The 17,006-nt window shown below is 38.3% G+C and overlaps 1 protein-coding gene across 8 annotated transcripts in view; it reads left to right on the plus strand.

The window, feature by feature from the left end:
* Positions 1-11,905: 11,905 nt before the first annotated feature.
* The window catches only part of LOC104591424 (Isocitrate/isopropylmalate dehydrogenase family protein), a 28,235-nt gene continuing 23,134 nt past the window's right edge, over positions 11,906-17,006 (plus strand). For all 8 annotated transcript variants that reach the window (XM_088903011.1, XM_088903012.1, XM_088903014.1 and 5 more), the window contains exons 1-4: positions 11,906-12,379; positions 12,472-12,515; positions 12,631-12,740; positions 13,510-13,547. In XM_088903011.1, the coding sequence (XP_088759137.1) occupies positions 12,142-12,379; positions 12,472-12,515; positions 12,631-12,740; positions 13,510-13,547 (430 nt within the window). In that variant the 5' untranslated portion in view covers positions 11,906-12,141. The remainder of the gene's footprint in view (positions 12,380-12,471; positions 12,516-12,630; positions 12,741-13,509; positions 13,548-17,006) is intronic.

The following is a 17,006-nucleotide window of genomic DNA, read 5'->3' on the forward strand; positions in this document are numbered from 1 at the left end:
ATGAAAATTTTGAATGGACCCTGTCCAAAAGCCTAAGCTGAGTGTAATGTAAAATGCAAATTCAGACTCGCCTGAATTGCTCCCCCAAATATATCTATAACTATAGCCATTTCCACACAATTGGGATAAGGTTAGATGATGATGAAGAATAAATTCATTTTCATATTTTTAATAATATAATAATATAAAACATTGTTGTCATTTTTAGTTTTATCGCAATGAATACCCGAATCATATCTACGAGTCTTTCACCCAAAAAAATAAACGAATCATATCTATGAGTGCAATTCAAATTCCATGGATGGAATGCGATTCCAATTTAATACAATCCATTTGCAACCTTATCTCAATGACATCAAATATTGAATTGATACCGTCTATTATTCCCCAAAAGCTAAAGCCTAGTTAAATATTCAATCTGTCCCTAAATTGATGATTATTAGAGATAATTGTGCGATTCTGCGATTCTTTCTCTCTTTAGCCTTTCGTTGGTTCTAATTTGTGAAACGCGCCGATGGTGACGGAAACACTACAGAAAGTATGAAGGGGAAGATGCGATTTTACTAGAATGCGCCACAGGTGACATTGTCCCAAAATCTGGGGACCAGACTCGACCAAGAAAAATCCACAACTGCGCAGAATGAGGTCCCAATCACTCGAGACTACAGAGTGAGTCCAGAACTCATCTGTCTAATCTGGGCGCCGATCTGTTAGTTTTTTTGGCGCTTCATTTTTATCCTTCGTTCACGATTCATCACCTTTTGTAACTTAATAAACCTCTAAAATACGCTGGGTTGGGGCCTTGGGGGGTTATCCCGTTGTGTGGGCTGCATGGAGAAAAAAATAAAATAATATATAAAAACCTTTTCTGGAATTTCTGATAATTATAAAAACCTAACAAATACCTCCCCTGAATTTTTGAAAAATTCAATAAAAACCTCCTTTCTCACACTAGTATGTGTTTGATTCCATTCTCTCCGTTCCTAACGGGGTCGGGTATTTTGGCAGGGCCAAGGTCGGGAATGGGGAATGCAATCCCCACCCCGACCCGGCCCAGATTAATATATAAACATATTATATATAATATAATAAAGTATTATATATTATATAATTATAATAATTATTATTCGTTTTTTTAAAGATTAAAAGTAAAACACAAAACACTTTGACTTTGAGTCTTTGATAGAGAGAATGGAGAACTCTGTCTCTAAACCCTAGCTTTGTCTTCTTTCGTCTTCGTTGCTGATTCGCTGACCGTTGTCATTGTCGCCACTCACCCGTCAAACATCGGACAAAGGACAAAGATACTCAAGTATCAATAGAGGACATAGAAGAGATACTCAAATAAGAGTTATAGTTCTTTAATCTTCCTTCAACATCCGTCTATCGTCGTCGTCTTGCCGACCACCGTCGCCATTGTCTGTCGTACTCTCTCTCTCGTCATCAGCCTCAACTCTCACAACGGTCCTCTCTCTCTCTCTCTCTCAGTCTCTCAGTCTTTCTCTCACAGTATGGTCCAAGATGTGTGCATACATATCTCATCGGGGATTCAGGTCACCAACGGGGAATTCATCCCTGTCGGAGTCGGGGATGGGGAATGTAATTCCTGCCCCATTGACATTCCTAATTCCGTTTATATTTTTTCATTCAACATTTGTCCTTTATCTGCTTGCAAAACTAATAAAGGTAATAATTACAATCGTTTATGACAAATAGGCGCCACATCAGCATAACAATGAAAAAACACCTAACTGTTTGTGGAAGTTTTAAAAAATAACACTCCCAAACGGTATGCATGCACAGAAACCGAAATCCACTCTTGTCATTTTCGATGTGTACGGAAGAGCAAGAGAGGAAAACTGCAAAAAACATTAAGCTAATGTATCAATATTTTCTATGTACCAATTTTACCCTTTTGTAAATTGTTTTACATATAATATTACTTAAATAACCCCGTTTAAACTCAACAAAACGCCCAATGACCCCAAGATAGATGACTCTGAGAAGAGCCATTATCGAAATCCACCATCTCAATAAGAGAGAAACCCCAAAAGAACATCGATTCTCTCAATCTTATTGTGGACTTCTTCTCTCCAGGTTGTGGAGGATGCAAAGCTTTCCATATGAAGGTATGATTAGTCTCTATCATTATTCATCATAAGGAAGCATATATTAGTGCCATTCCTTTCCTTATTTGCTTCTTCCAAAGTTGAAACTTGATGTAGTGCAATCCGGCTGCTCCCTGTAGGAGATGATCTGGCTATCAGCAACGACGGACTCAATGAACCTACAAGAGATGAACCAGAGAACCCGGGGTTGTTTACCCAGCGGGGTTTCTCCGATGCTTAAGTTAGCACTTGGTTGCGAGCTGAAAATGATATTAGATTGTGAGAGAGCTAGAGAGTAGAGATTACGCGTCCCCTCACCCCCAGGGGGTGAAGCCTTTATATACTGGACTCCTTGCGGGTTCGGTGGAATAGTTCCGGAATTCTCGCTACGACAGGATCCCTTTCCGTGTTGGTTGGGGATAATGCTACCAACCGGTAAGGTTGATCATTTCCGCCTGAATCGGGGAGTGGGGAGATAATATTAGCCGTTACAAGGTATGATCCCGTAAGATGCGGAGTACGGTGACGAGATCCCCGGGGGTTGCCAAGTGGTGGTCGGTCAACATTGCCTGAGCTCGTGCCCTTTAGATCCGACCTGATATGAATGCCGAAGTGCTTGGGGACCGAGGTGGTCCTGATGTGACCTTGCACCGAGGTATACTCGTCCCGAGGTGGTCTGGTTATCCGAGCTCGATCCGTTGGGGACTTGGCGTGTCAGGCTAAGCTGTTGTCCTACTAGTTAGGTCACGCCTGGGTCAAGCCACCAGGTTGGCGCCTGCCAGGCCGCCAGTCCGCGCCTTGGCCAGGCTGCCAAGTGGGACACCATCAACTTGGCTAAGGCAAGTTGTTGCCTAAGTGGTTCTGGGTGTCACCTAGTTGTTCCGAGGTGCCATATGTCACAATATCATTGGAGGGCCAAATCCGCCCTCATCAAAACTCGATACCAAAATCAAAGAAAAGAGTTTCACAGGCTTAAATCCAAACTTTTGTTTTGTTTTTTTCTTTATACAAGTATGTCAATTTGCAGATGGAATATTCGAATATTATAAGCAATGGCGCCGTTGCAAGTGTTACAATTTACATTCTTTTGCTCTGACAAAAAGAATAGTAAATGTGAACGAGATGTTAGGCAAATATGGTATTTTATGAAAACTTTAAATGATGCATCAGGGGTAATTTCGTAAATGTTGACATTTCCAGTCTAAATCAATGAAGAAAGGGAGGTTTTTGTTGATTTTTTCAAAAATTTATGAGAGGTGTTTATTACAATAAAACTATAGGTTTATGATTATCAAAAACTTCATGAGAGCTTTTGTATTAAAAAGAATAAGCCTCTACTTGGACTAATTTGAGATAAAAACTCTAATATGCACAAATTGAACTTTGGAATCCTCCATGAAACTGGAGCATGATGGACCAGTGGATTGTGATTGACCTACGATTTGAGAAACATGGAAGTAGAAGAAGAGTTCAGATCACCTACCCACGCTTCATTACAGCTGAACATTGAGAAGTGAGAACATCTCCCGTGTTTGCATGTTACCATATGTTCTTAATGTACAACTGTATAGTATCATGTGGGTATCCGTGGGTAGGATTCTTGTGGGCAAGAGATGAATTCGTAGAAAAGAGGAGGATAATGTGCACGGTTCCTAGATTACATTGGGCTGTGGTTTTATCTCTTGTCGCGATAATTACAGAAAAAGCAAACAAGAAAAAAATAATCTGCCAATTTTTTTTTGGGTAAAAGGTAATTTTTCAGTAAATCAAGGAGGGTACATTTTCAGTCAGCCCTAACATTACCAAAACAATAAAATATATATGATACTGAAAAGGCTTTGACCAATAACAACCCTCATGAATTGAAAGTTCACCTCATTGGTTAATACTTTTATGATGCCAACTGATTGGTTGTAAAAAAACATATTAGTATTTTATCCAAACTCGAAACACTTTTCAACATATAGCACAAGGCCTAAAATTAAGTCTTTATATTTTTTGGCTTTAATTTAAAAAAAAAATAATGTAAGAGAATGGACACAAAGTATTAACCATATATATGTATATATATATAAGAGTGCAATTTGGGGGGTGGGTTAGGGTTAAGTTTTTATCAAATTTTAAATGGATTTTGACCAAAGGCCAACCCTACGTATATGATATATAGTACTTGGATTTAGCTTTTATGACATGCATTGAAACCAAGGCAACTATTATTATTATTATGATGATGATGATGAAAAATACAAATAATTTGAATCTCAATTACTTGATTATCCATGTTTGATTTTTTTAAGTTAATCTTCATCTAATAAAAAATTGGAACCCTTAAAAAGTTTAAGTTAATAATATGAAATAACTTAAATTGGAACCCTTAAAAAATTGAATTTGGATTATCTAAACCATTGACCAGAATAACCACTTTTGGTCTAGCCCTACAAATAAGTTAAGGGGTGTTTGACAATATGAATGATTTTCTTTTCTAAAACAACAACAAATGCCATATCAGCTAAAACAATACATTCTTGCTGTTGTGGCAGCTTTTTCTGTTTTAAAATGTTTACATTTAACTTTTGTCATTTTTAAAAATTGTTTAAATAGAATAGGTTTTGTAAGGAAACACTTTATATCTCCCATCTATTTGCCAATATAGTGTTTTGTATATATTTGTGGCTAGTTGCTTTCGGTTTTGTCACTTGTATATTGTCAATACACTAGACAGAGCTAATTCAAAGCCCAAGTTGGCTTGGGCCTATAGATTCTGTCTTAAGCGAAGGCTTGGCTTGTTAATGGCATTGCATATATAAGCATACAAGTTATCAATCAACGAGTTTTAATTTCTAAACATAAGTTTAGGTTCAATTTGGAAAGAGTATAAATATAAATCTATATAGTGTAAAACTTTATATATTTGTATTTTTATTCCTCCCAAACCAAAGTTTAGGCTTAGTTTGGAAGGAGTATAAATACAAATCTATACAAAATAACAAAATATAAGGTTTTGAGCTCTATATATTTTGTACTCCTTCCAAATGGAGCCTTAGGTATATTTTGAGAAGAGTGCAAATACAAATATGTAAAATATAAATAAAAGTATTAGAAAAATTGTATATAAGGCTCAGTTTGGAAGGAGTACAAATATAAATATGTATAGTACAAATACATACAAAATACAAGGTTTTTCACTCTACATATTTGTATTTGTACTCCTTCCAAAATTAGTCAAAGGTTTCTGTACCATATATATTTGCATTTGCATTCTTTATAAACTAAGGTGGCATTTGATAAATTTGAAAAGTTAAAAAATATATTATCTGAAAAATAACATAAATACATTTTTTTAAGTCTAAAAATATAAATACAAATACAAATACATATAAAATACAAGATTTTACACTTTATATATTTATATTTATTCCCAAATTGATTAATTAAAAATGCAATTTGGCATACTTTTGCAGTTGAATCATTCCGGTTTCAATTTGACCTGATGTTAGGTCCTGATGACAATTCATGGCCGAGTCTCAATACCATTTTATTGCATCGAGGCAGCATAAATGCATGACCGACCAGTATGATGTAAGGATCATATAAGAAAGAATAATATTTATTCTTGAAGTACATGGATTTGGTATTGGTTGTATGGATCTTTTCTTCGTTCTTTCTTCCTTCTTGCTATTATTCGTGTAGGCCTGAGTGGTGTGAGAGGAGACGGTAGGCTTATACTGCCAAATCTCTCACTAGGGATTCATTGAATCATTTTTAATTGCCACTATGTTTGTATATTCTTCTGTCTAATAATTGAAGACATAATTCTTCATGCCCTCAAATGTGAATCCCGTCCCAGGAGTATTTTTGTTGCATTGGGAAAGTTGAATCCCTCTAAACTAGAATTCCAGGGTTGCCTATATTATATTACGAAGAAGTATAGGCCTAATGCAGATTTTTGATTTCCACTACAAAGTTATAAACATTCAAAATGTTAAAAATCCCTTCTCTACACACTAATGCTCATTTGTGAGTTGGTATCAATTCCGAATTGACATCCTCCCCAACCATATTTTGGGCCTAAAAATTCTGACCCTGGGCTGAACCGTCATTCTCCCTATTATATTATCACTCTATTGTAAGAAGAAGGTACTAGTTAAGGATCTGTTGGGATTTTCTGTCCATTACTTCTCTATCCATCTTGAATTGCAGTCACATATCACCATCTTATATTGTGAGATGCATGGATGTAGTGTCTTGTGGGTAGGGAGTTGGTAGAGAAAGTGAGTAGGAAACCTAGGTTCTTTGTTTGTGGGGCTACAAATTGAATTGCTCAACTTGAAGAATTTTAATTTGTATAAGGCTCCAATTAGGTTTCGATTAATTGAAAATTTAATAAATTAGTAAAGAAACACCTTTATCTGTTGAGTCCAAATCACCTGCCAACAAAACATTTTACAACGTCCTCCCAATATGATCTGACACCATACATCTTATACATTTAAGGGTCCAATTTTATAAAGGTCTAATTTTATGGTGAGATGTGCGGTATCAAATCATGTTAAATATATTTTATTGACAAGAAATCCCAACTCCTGTCCATCCTACCTGCACCAATAGTGCCTAGCTCCCCACAAAACCGAGGGGGTGGGTTCAATTAACCACACTTTGGTTGCATGCATGGGTGGGTTTTAGAGCAATTAATATTGTAAGTATGTACAACTCACCCAGACCCTCAAAGAACACTCAAATATCAAGAGTAACACCACATAAGCACTTACGAGTAGCTTGCAATCAACCCCTACGCTACGATGAACTCATGGCATGTCGCCACCTTTGCAATGAACCTGCGACGCATTAAGTAGAACTGTGATAAGCCCGCAGTCTATCGAGTACAGCCAATACCCAAACCTAAATAAACCTCAAGAAGACCCAGCCAAGAGACCCAAGCACACCTGAGTATGCGAGAAGGCCACACCTGCTATGACACGCAATTAACTCGCAACCCACGAACCCGTTATAGATGACGAGTCTGAGAAAACAGTAGGCTGAGCCCACGGTGAGGCCCGCATGAGCCCTGGCACACACAAACCCATGACAACAAAGGACTATGTCGACCGCCACATGGAATTGACGAAACACCAACCGCCAAACGAGGGCATCGCTGTCGCCACATAGGATTAGTTAAAACGTGCGAAAAATGTAGTAGCATGCATGAGACACGTGGCGATACCCCAGTAGCGCCAATAATTGACAACGAATCAAATATTCCACTTCTCCAATACGCAACGAATATTCTCATCTCCTACCTTTTAGGATCTCGGGGCCTCCTCCATAAATAGAGATTCTCCTTGCATTATAATTCACCAGATCCCAAGCATTCGTCACCCAATACTCTCGAGTACACCCTAACTCCCCATTGTGCAACCCCTGACCTAAGACCCTCGTCCTTCTCCTCTTGCGGTTGTTATTTCATCTTTCAAAGAGACCACTCCTCACCTCAGCTTTACACACCCCTCTTACAAATATAGCCATAAACAATCAGTCGGTCCGTTGTTTTTGGTAAATCTAAAAGTATCATACCTAAAAAATCCATAAACAATCAACCCATTGAACATCAATTTCAAAATCACGGTGGGCTTTTTGATTGGTTAAAGAATTTTCTTTTTTATTTTTATTTTGGTAAAAGGTTAAAAGTTTTTTCAGATATAATGCCTTATCGATGGTGAGGTAGAAAAATACCTTAACCTTCAGGGTAAATTATTGAAACCTCCCTCTGAAGTTTGGTAATTGTAATCACCTCCCCCGAATATTATGACACCCTTTGTTAAAATTTTCTAAAAAGTGATACAAAAATGTCTAAAATACTAATGCAATTACTATTGAAAAAACAACATAAACTTTATAAACAACAAAAAAGTAGAGAATTTAAATTTGAGTGATTGATATTAAGGGCAAATTTAGAAAATAAATCAATTTCAAAAAAAAAAAAGATTGGAATGGTTTGAGCTAGCAATTCATAAGAAGAGAAAATTTGAAAAAATAAATATTTTGGTCAAAAGTAATTACATGAATATTTTGAACATTTTCATGTCTTCTTTTTAGGAGATTTTAATGAGGAATCTACTTGTAATTGTGTCAGAGGAAATGATTACAATTTTAAAACTTTGAAAGAAGTTTGAGCAACAAATAGAAACTTTAGAGGAGGTTTCAGCAATATATCCACGTAACAAACATGCAATGTTGTATGTTAGGGACCGTTTGGACTGATGAGAACCCATCTGAACATGCCTCCAATACTTCTATTTGTTTTGCAAGAAAAAGAAAAAAAATAAGCGAGCCATATTTAATCTCTGCATCAGGATCTACAGACTACAGTGCGAAGGCATGGCTGAATTATGATCGTTAGTGTTTGGACCGTTAGCCTCACCAATCGGAGAACGTGGGTCCCATCCCCATCCTTCGAAGATGAAGCTTCGTATATCCAATAAGTAGTTGTATGTCGAATTGTTTGGAAAATGAATTCTGCCAAGCCCATAAAAAAAAATAGTTCCTGGTACAAGGGCGACAAGAAAGAAAGGCCCATCTACATAATTAAATACACTCGATTCCGTAGGCCTCTAAAAGCTAGAAGTCTAGAACATAGCACTTCAGCTCTGTGTGTCATCTTGTATATTATTCCATGTCTGAAACAGCACATGATCATGATGCTTTTTAATTTGTCACTTGGTGTTGTTGATGGCCTCCGCCTTATTAAGGTCATAAACATATATAAGATTACTCTCAACTTTAATACAATAATACATCGCTAAAACAAGACAAATGGCATCATTATTTTAGGTCTTTCACTTCCGGTAATAATGTGAATGGCGAACTTAACCTTCATCCACGGGGGCCACGACTTTTGATTGTTGATTCATAGGATCAAACGGTCACCAACAAAATTACAAGTCATGTAGGGGTGCAAATGCATGACCCAATCCGATCGAATTCCGATCATCTCTATTGGATTGGATTAGATTGGATCGGATTCGGATTACCCATTGTATTTATAAATATAATATACATATATTATTTATTTATAAAATTGTTATATTATTTGTTTTTATAAAAAACATGTATATGTGATGAAATTAATTAAAAGTACTTATATTTGTTATTTTTATTTTATTTAAATTAATATATATATTTTTTAATAATTTATTAATTTTTAAAGAAAATAAGTCAGATTGGATCATATCTGACTTACCGAAAAGATTCCAATTCAAGTCTAATTCGGATCGGATCCAACATGAACAATATTGTATCATATTTGAATATATCCCGATCCTAATCTGACCCAATCCGTTTGCATCCCTGATTACATCCTCCTTGGTAGACGAAGACGGTAAACTTCCACCAAATGTGTCAACAAATTTCTACCCAACAAAGGAAATAAAAAAGAGAAAAGGCAGCCTTCAATAGTGTGTGTGATTAGAGAGAGATCCCTTTCAATGTCAATGAGGTGGAAGATATATAAGTTCATTCTATGCCCATGATGGAGAGCTCTTCAGGCACATGGAGTGATTCGGCCCATACCAACCAAATCCCGTTGATTTGATTTGATAGGCTTCAATAATGTAAACATCAACTCCACGGAGTAAATGCCATATAAATAGTACTGCAGATTTGCGGGTGATCAGTCTGTAGTCCTGTTATCCTGTAGACTGTAGTTTATCTGTCCCTTATTAAATCCCACCAGGACCAGGTCTCCATCATCTCATTCTTTACGTTAGAAGATATTGCTTTTTCGCTGTGATTAATTTTTAGGGCGCTACACAGTTCATTTTAATTAACCAATTTGAAAGCACAAGAAAAAAATTAATTAATCACTGGAAGGTGATTAATTATCACAAGAAAATTTGATATGAATGCACCACAATTGAAATGGTCAGTTTCTTAAAGATCCATCTCAGAAGGTGGAGTTGAAGATTCAGCTCAGCTGCTTTGAATTGCTACGAATTGTATATACTATTTAAAGAGGCTGAGATTTACCAAAAGAAGGGGAGGCCTACAAAGATAGTTGAACTGGCGGCAAATGCCCTATTTGAGTATCAAATAGCCAATGCCATGGTAGAGATTAGGGAAGGAGGGCAAGGCCAATGAGCAAAAGCGGGTTAAATCCAAGGGTGGGAGCTTTGAAGGTAAATTTTGATGCTTCACGCTTCACGCTTTCCAAATGGATTTTGCTCGTTTGGATGCATAGCTAGATATTGTTCAAATTGGAATGTGAGAGTAAAAGAAGGGCAAATAGGAATCACTTCTATTAATGTGGAAGATAGATCTGTTCATGGGTCGGGCTGGGCCGGGTCTTTATTCTTTATAAACAGGATTTTGTTAGGCCTGAGCCTGACTTGACTAACGGGCCTACAACTTGGGCCCAAGCCCGGCCCTAATAAAAAGCTTGAAGCTCAATCTAACAAAAAGATAGGTCGGTGCCTATGTCAGTGTCTGTGTTTGCCGATGAGCAAATAATAAGAGAGGAATATAACAAAAGGGCAAAGAGAAATGACTTATCGCTGGTGCCTGTGTTCACCAGTGCCTGAGTTCGCGTCTAATAAATGAGTTGAGCTGAGATTCTGAGAGTGAGAAGATGAACAACCGAACAATGAAGAGAGAGAGAGAGAGAGAGAGAGTATGGGGAGGAGGGCTCACCAATCACCCGTCGGAGTTCACTAATTGCATTGGTTTAGTCTTCTTGAGAGTGTTAGGTTGTGTGAAGCTGTGACTGTGATAAGTGAGTTCGCTCGGCTAAGAGAAAGAGACGAGTGATAAAAAAGGGGTTAGCTGGTTAAGATATTTAGGGTTTAACTTATACAAAAGTCAGGTCGGGTTTGACTTTTTTAACAAACCCCGGGCCCAACCCGTAAAGTAGTCGGGCTCGGATTTTTAGGCTTAAGGTCAAGCCTGCAGGCTAAAATGCCTGCTCAAGCCTATTCGGGGACCGGGCCGACCCATGAACAAATCTAGTGGCAGTGTGCTGAGTGGGCAGCATTGGAGGGGGTAGAGACATCAGATACCGCCCTTATATCAGTGAAGAGAACCAGCTTCACATCGGCTATTCTTATACATGAAGGGAGGGCAATCAAAGAGTTGACTGGATTGTCAACGAAAGTCATTCTATTTATGTGGGTGGTGAGGATAATTTATCAATATGGGAAAGTTAATTATCCATTGGATAACTAATACCTGGGAATATAAAATTTTCATAGACCTTACATAATTAAAAAAAAGAAAATGACTATTTTGGTTTACATTGACCAAACTTTTTCCTCTCAAAATAAAAAAAGAAGGTATTGTGATCAGCTAATCCTCCAGCCTAATCATAAATAGTATGGAGCATAGAGAGAGTTTGACGGCCCCTTCAAAGTTGGTTAATTAGTCTTCTCTGGATCTACTACTCACATAATGTTCCCACATCTCTACCCACTGAACACCATCGCCATGTATTTGTGCCATGGTTTTTAAAATCAGACTGAATCGGATGGTTGGATTGAAAAGTCTGAGAACCAATCAGGTAGTAGGTTCCGTTTCACTCTAAAATTGCTTTTTTGGCTAAAATTCATTGATTTGATTAGCAATCCACTAATTTGAATAGTTGAACTGTTGATTCAGATAATGGTTTTTGGTATTTTTTATTTTTAAAGTCAGAACGGGCTGAGCATTCAAATCGGATGGTCGGACCATTCAATCCCAAAACCGGTCCGGTTTTAAAAACTTTGATTTGCGCAGCTGTTATGATCTAGTGGGTAGGGTAGTGGGAACAAGTTGCGGGTAGCAGATCCAAACCTTTCTGCTGATTACTCAAGATACATATCAAACGGGTCAGATTTACTCTCTGAAGCGCTACTCCATCGGGAGTAGTTGATTTTTGAGCCCACTGAGGCAGCACCTCATTAGCTAATTACTGAAACTCCGAAAAAGAGTTCTGAAAGTCGAACACGAAGAACTACGACCGTACGACGCCACTTTCCAGCGACATCTGAACTCTGAAGAAGTGGGGAATATGCAGGGGCTTCGCTTGAGCGCCATGTCTGGCGCTGCCTTCTTTTCTGCGTCTTCCTCAGCCCTAAAAAGCCCTAGCTTATGTGCTTCCGCGAATTCGATAACCTCTGATGGAGTTCCTCTAAGAACCCACGGTAAAAGATTCTCCAATCACAGCAGCAACACATCTCTTCGTTGCTTCGCATCCGCGTCCCACGTTGAAAGGATCAAAGTTCTGAATCCTATCGTGGAAATGGACGGTATGCCCACAAACCATGAAAGTTGGTCGAAGTCTTTGCTCAAGCTATTGCTTAATTAATTATTTTTTCCTGTCCTCTCCCCTCCTTTTCAGGCGATGAAATGACAAGAATCATATGGAGAATGATAAAGGACAAGGTAAACGAAGAAAATAGAATAGAACTTGATGGACTTACTTTGATTTCAATATGTTATTCGACGTTTTATTCATTTCTATTTCTTAATGTTTGTTCTTTGGTTTTATAAATTGCAGCTTATTTATCCGTATTTGGATTTAGATATAAAGTACTACGATTTAGGGATATTGAATCGCGATGCAACTGATGACAAGGTCACTGTAGAAAGTGCGGAAGCTACTCTCAAGTAAGTGCCATTGTATCTAGTGGGAAGTAATCCGTTTAAGTTTTATTTGTTAAGTGTTTGATAAGGAAAAATGAAAGGACAAAGGAAATATTTTACTTCTTGTTCGTTGCTCTCGTAATGTCGCATGTTTTTTCTGTATTCAATCTTTAGTTTATAATTCGTTGTTTGGCTTGCTCAGAAGTCAAAACTGGTTATCGTTATAACTGAATGTCGCTGTTACTATTAGTGCTCGATGGTCTGCAAAGTACAAACACTGGCGCTTGGGAATGGGATTACTATCGATAAATAAAATGGACCTAATTGATCACTTTTAAGCTCAGGTGGGTCCACTTATGGAGGACCGGTAGAATAAGGGCGATTTTCCAGGATGAGGTTCCACTGATGGCCATAAATGTTTATGTGTGAATACATACATTTTGTTATGTACTCAGACGAATCTTGGTATGGTGGGAAATATTGTCCTTTTCAGAGGTCTCTGTTGTTCATTTCTGACTTATTTACCTTTTGGATCCCGACCTTGCATGGTCTTTGAATCCATACCATGCTCAATTTCAACAAAGAGAAGCTTTTCAGAAACTTAACGAGATCTATCAATTTCTTAGAGAAAGTCTGATAACTTGTATTTTCTTATATTAATAATTTCACCTGTGAGTTAAGTTCTGTGGTTGAAATCCTTAGCTTCCGATTTTCAGTCAAGAAACTGTTAGTTCCTGCTGATTGATTTGTCTTGTTTGTTCTTCAGATTATACTAACAACTCATGCATTACAGGTACAATGTAGCTGTGAAATGTGCAACTATAACTCCTGGTGGGTTGAACTCTTTTTCTTTAATTATGCAGACATCTCGGTTCTATGCGTTGATATATTTGACAAAATGCTAATTTCTTTCTCCAAGAGTGTCAAAAGATTGCTAGTAGGAATGAAGCTTACGACAACAACATTTGATTACCTATTTAATTCTTGCAAAAGGAGTATCCAGATCAGACAATTGGCTATGATAAAATCAATCCAGATATCATTTCTTCAATGAAAGACAAAAGTGCATATACATACACTTTGCCACAAGTCTGGCCTTGTACCTTTCAATGCTTCAATTTTCTGATGACACCCTTTGTTTGAGTCAATTCCGGGAGGGAAAAGATTCAAATGCTTCAATTTTCTGATGACACCCTTTGCAAGGGGTGCTGAGCTGGTTTGAAGTTGTGTCGGGATTGAGAGTAAATTGGTCAAAGAGTAGAGTAATCCCAGTTGGGAGGATTGAGAATCTTGAATCTCTAGCAGAAGTTCTTGCCTGTCAGACTGGCTTTCTGCCCACTATGTACCTTGGCCTCCCTTTGGGGGCTAAGTGCACTTCCTCCACGGTATGGGACCCGATGGTGGAGAGGTTGGAAAGAAAATTAGCCTCTTGGAAAACTAAATACCTGTCTTTGGGGGGTAGAATTACTCTTCTAAAGAGATCCCTATCCAACATACCATCCTATTTCCTTTCTTTATTCTCAATCCCAATAAAAGTGGCTCAAAGTTTAGAAAGGCTCCAGAGGGATTTTCTGTGGAAAGGTTGGGAGGAGAAGAAGAAAATCCATCTAGTAAACTGGGATCAGGTGTGCACTCCAAAAGAAAAAGGAGGATTGGGGGTGAGGAAGCTGAAAACTTTTAACAGGACCCTTTTAGGGAAATGGATATGGAGATTTGGTAAAGAAAGAGACAGCTGGTGGAGGAAAATTTTAGCAGCCAAGTATGAAACTGACAGTGGGGACTGGCTAACCATTTATAACCTCCCTTCTCTGGGATGTTCTCTTTGGAAGAAAATCATGAAAATCTTTCATCTTCTAAATAGTGAACTATCTCTTAAACTGGGTTCTGGTAATCGTCTGAAATTCTCGAAAGATAAATGGTGTAATAACAGATCTTTAGAAGAGCTGTTCCCACAGCTTTACCAGATTGCAGAGAATCAAGAGGTAATGATTGCTGACTGCTATGAGCTGAGAGAAAAATGTTATTTCCTGGAATCCTGCTTTCAGAAGGGCTTTTCAAGATTGGGAAGTGGATGAAGTGGTGGATTTGTTTGATCTGCTTTCAAATTGGGCCTTAAGCTTGTTGGAAGAAGACTTCTGGGTTTGGAAGTGCTCTGCAGATGGTTTATTCTTAGTGAACTCTTTTGCCAAAAAGTTATCAGGGGGGAATAATGAGAATTTCCCGGCTGATAAAATTTGGAGCCAGTTTCCCCCTTGTAAAATAAATTCTCTATTTTGGGCTGTGGCCTTGGATAGAAACCTCACTAAGCAGAATCTGGTTAGAAGGGGAATGCAAATTCAAAATTTGGGTTGTGTGCTTTGTTGTCAAAAGGAAGAGGACAACAACCATCTCTCTTTATCCATTGTCCTGTTTCAACAGCCTTGTGGGGTCATTTCCTTTCTTCAGTGGGCCTTTCCTGGGTCATGCTGAGTAAAGTGATGGATCTGTTAAGAAGCTGGGAGCTTCAAGGCCTCTCCAAGTTGGCAAAAAGTGTGTGGTTGGCTATTCCTACAGCAGTATTCAGCACCATCTGGCTAGAAAGAAACAGAAGAATTTTCAAAACAACTCTAAGGATGTAGACAGTCTTTTCTTGCAGTGTGGGGAAATTAGTGTCTTGGACTGCAGCTGCGGAAGGGCTCCAGTCTAGGGCTCTTGGAGCACAAGCTGAGGTCTAGAAATTTGTTTGAGTTGTAATTTAGTTTTGGGGTTTGTTCTCTGTAATCTTGCTCCGTTTTTGGAGCCCCTCTGTAATCTTTGATGTTTTAATAAATTTACCTTACCTTAAAAAACTAATTTTTAATTTAATTAATTTGAATCACAATGAATCGTATAAATCATATGATTTATGAATCAAATTGTAGGATTCAAACAAAAATTGTAAGATTTTTTTGCAGAATGTTAGGTTGAAGGTTTTGTATGTATTGATGGTTCGGCTGTTAAGAGTTCTTATTAGCCTGTATTTGAGTTTAAGTTGTTATGTACTGGGCCTGTGTTAATGGGCCTAAGTCTGTTTAGTGTTTTAAGTTGTCTAGGTGTCCCATCACTAATCAGGGGCATCCCAGTCATTTCATGTAACATTGTACTGTACTTTAATATAAATAATAGTACTGTCGACTGGGTTAGTACAGTTCGACATTCTCAGCATCTCTTGGTCTTCTCCTCTCTTCTACTGCTTCAGCTACAACACTTCAGCCTTCATGGTATCAGAGCATTAAGCACCATCCTGGTTACAACTGACGCCATCTCTTCTCTCTTGTTGTCTTTCTTTTCTTTTTTTTCCTTTCTGGGTTGCTGCTGTGAAACCCTGGGGTTTTAGGAGAACAAAACAAGGTTTGAACCTTGGGTTTCTCTTGGTTGTAGGGCACAAGGGAAGTAAGACCCAGATGCAGATGTCCTGCTAGACTGTTTCTAGTAGATAGTAGCTATTCGGCTACTAAGAGAGGTCTGTACAGGACAAACCTAGTTGAGGACTGATTTCAGCAGTCCTAACAGTAGCCGTAAGTGGGAGAACACTCTTTACAGTTGCAGTACTCGAAGCTCAAGTGAGGTCTGCATAGCACAGTTAGGAGAACTCTCTTTACAGTTGCAGTACTCGAAGCTCAAGTGAAGTCTGCATAGCACAGTGGTGGAGAGCCCTTAGTTTTAGGTCGGTTACCAGTCCAGAACACCTCATTTGCTGCTGTAACCGAACTGCTTCAGAGCTGTGACAGTCTCGGCAAGTCTGAAATAGTGTTGCGAGCTGTCAGAACCTTCTTCAACTCTGCAACTAGTCTCTCTTTCAGCACTGTGATCACTTCAGCTAGTCTTAAACAGTGCCATCTACACAGAGGCTGCAATCAAGATGTCTTCAGTATCCGGAGAGGTTTCTTCTAGGGACAACAGACCTGTTGCAAGGTCTTCAAATCTGGAAAACCCTAATCTGCACAGCTTGCAGATTACAAGTGTGCTGCTGGATGAGTACAACTTCAAGGAGTGGTCTGTGTCTGCAATGCTTTTTATTACTTCCCGTGATCTCACAGGCTACTTAGATGGGAACAAGAAGGAACTTGAGGTTGGCAGTGCTGAGTATGCTATGTGGCGCAAGGAGAATGCCACAGTTATGTCCTGGTTGCTTGCCTCTATGACTCCTCAGGTTGCCAGGACTGTTCATCACTTTCCTACAGTAGCCAAGATTTGGGAAAATGTATCTAAGACCTATGGACAGAAGAAAAACAATGCTAGAATCTACAGATTGAATCAAGACATTGCGGC

The sequence above is a fragment of the Nelumbo nucifera genome, chromosome 4, assembly GCF_055504915.1.
Source record: "Nelumbo nucifera cultivar China Antique chromosome 4, China Antique-T2T, whole genome shotgun sequence".
In the NCBI taxonomy this organism is placed as follows: domain Eukaryota; kingdom Viridiplantae; phylum Streptophyta; class Magnoliopsida; order Proteales; family Nelumbonaceae; genus Nelumbo; species Nelumbo nucifera.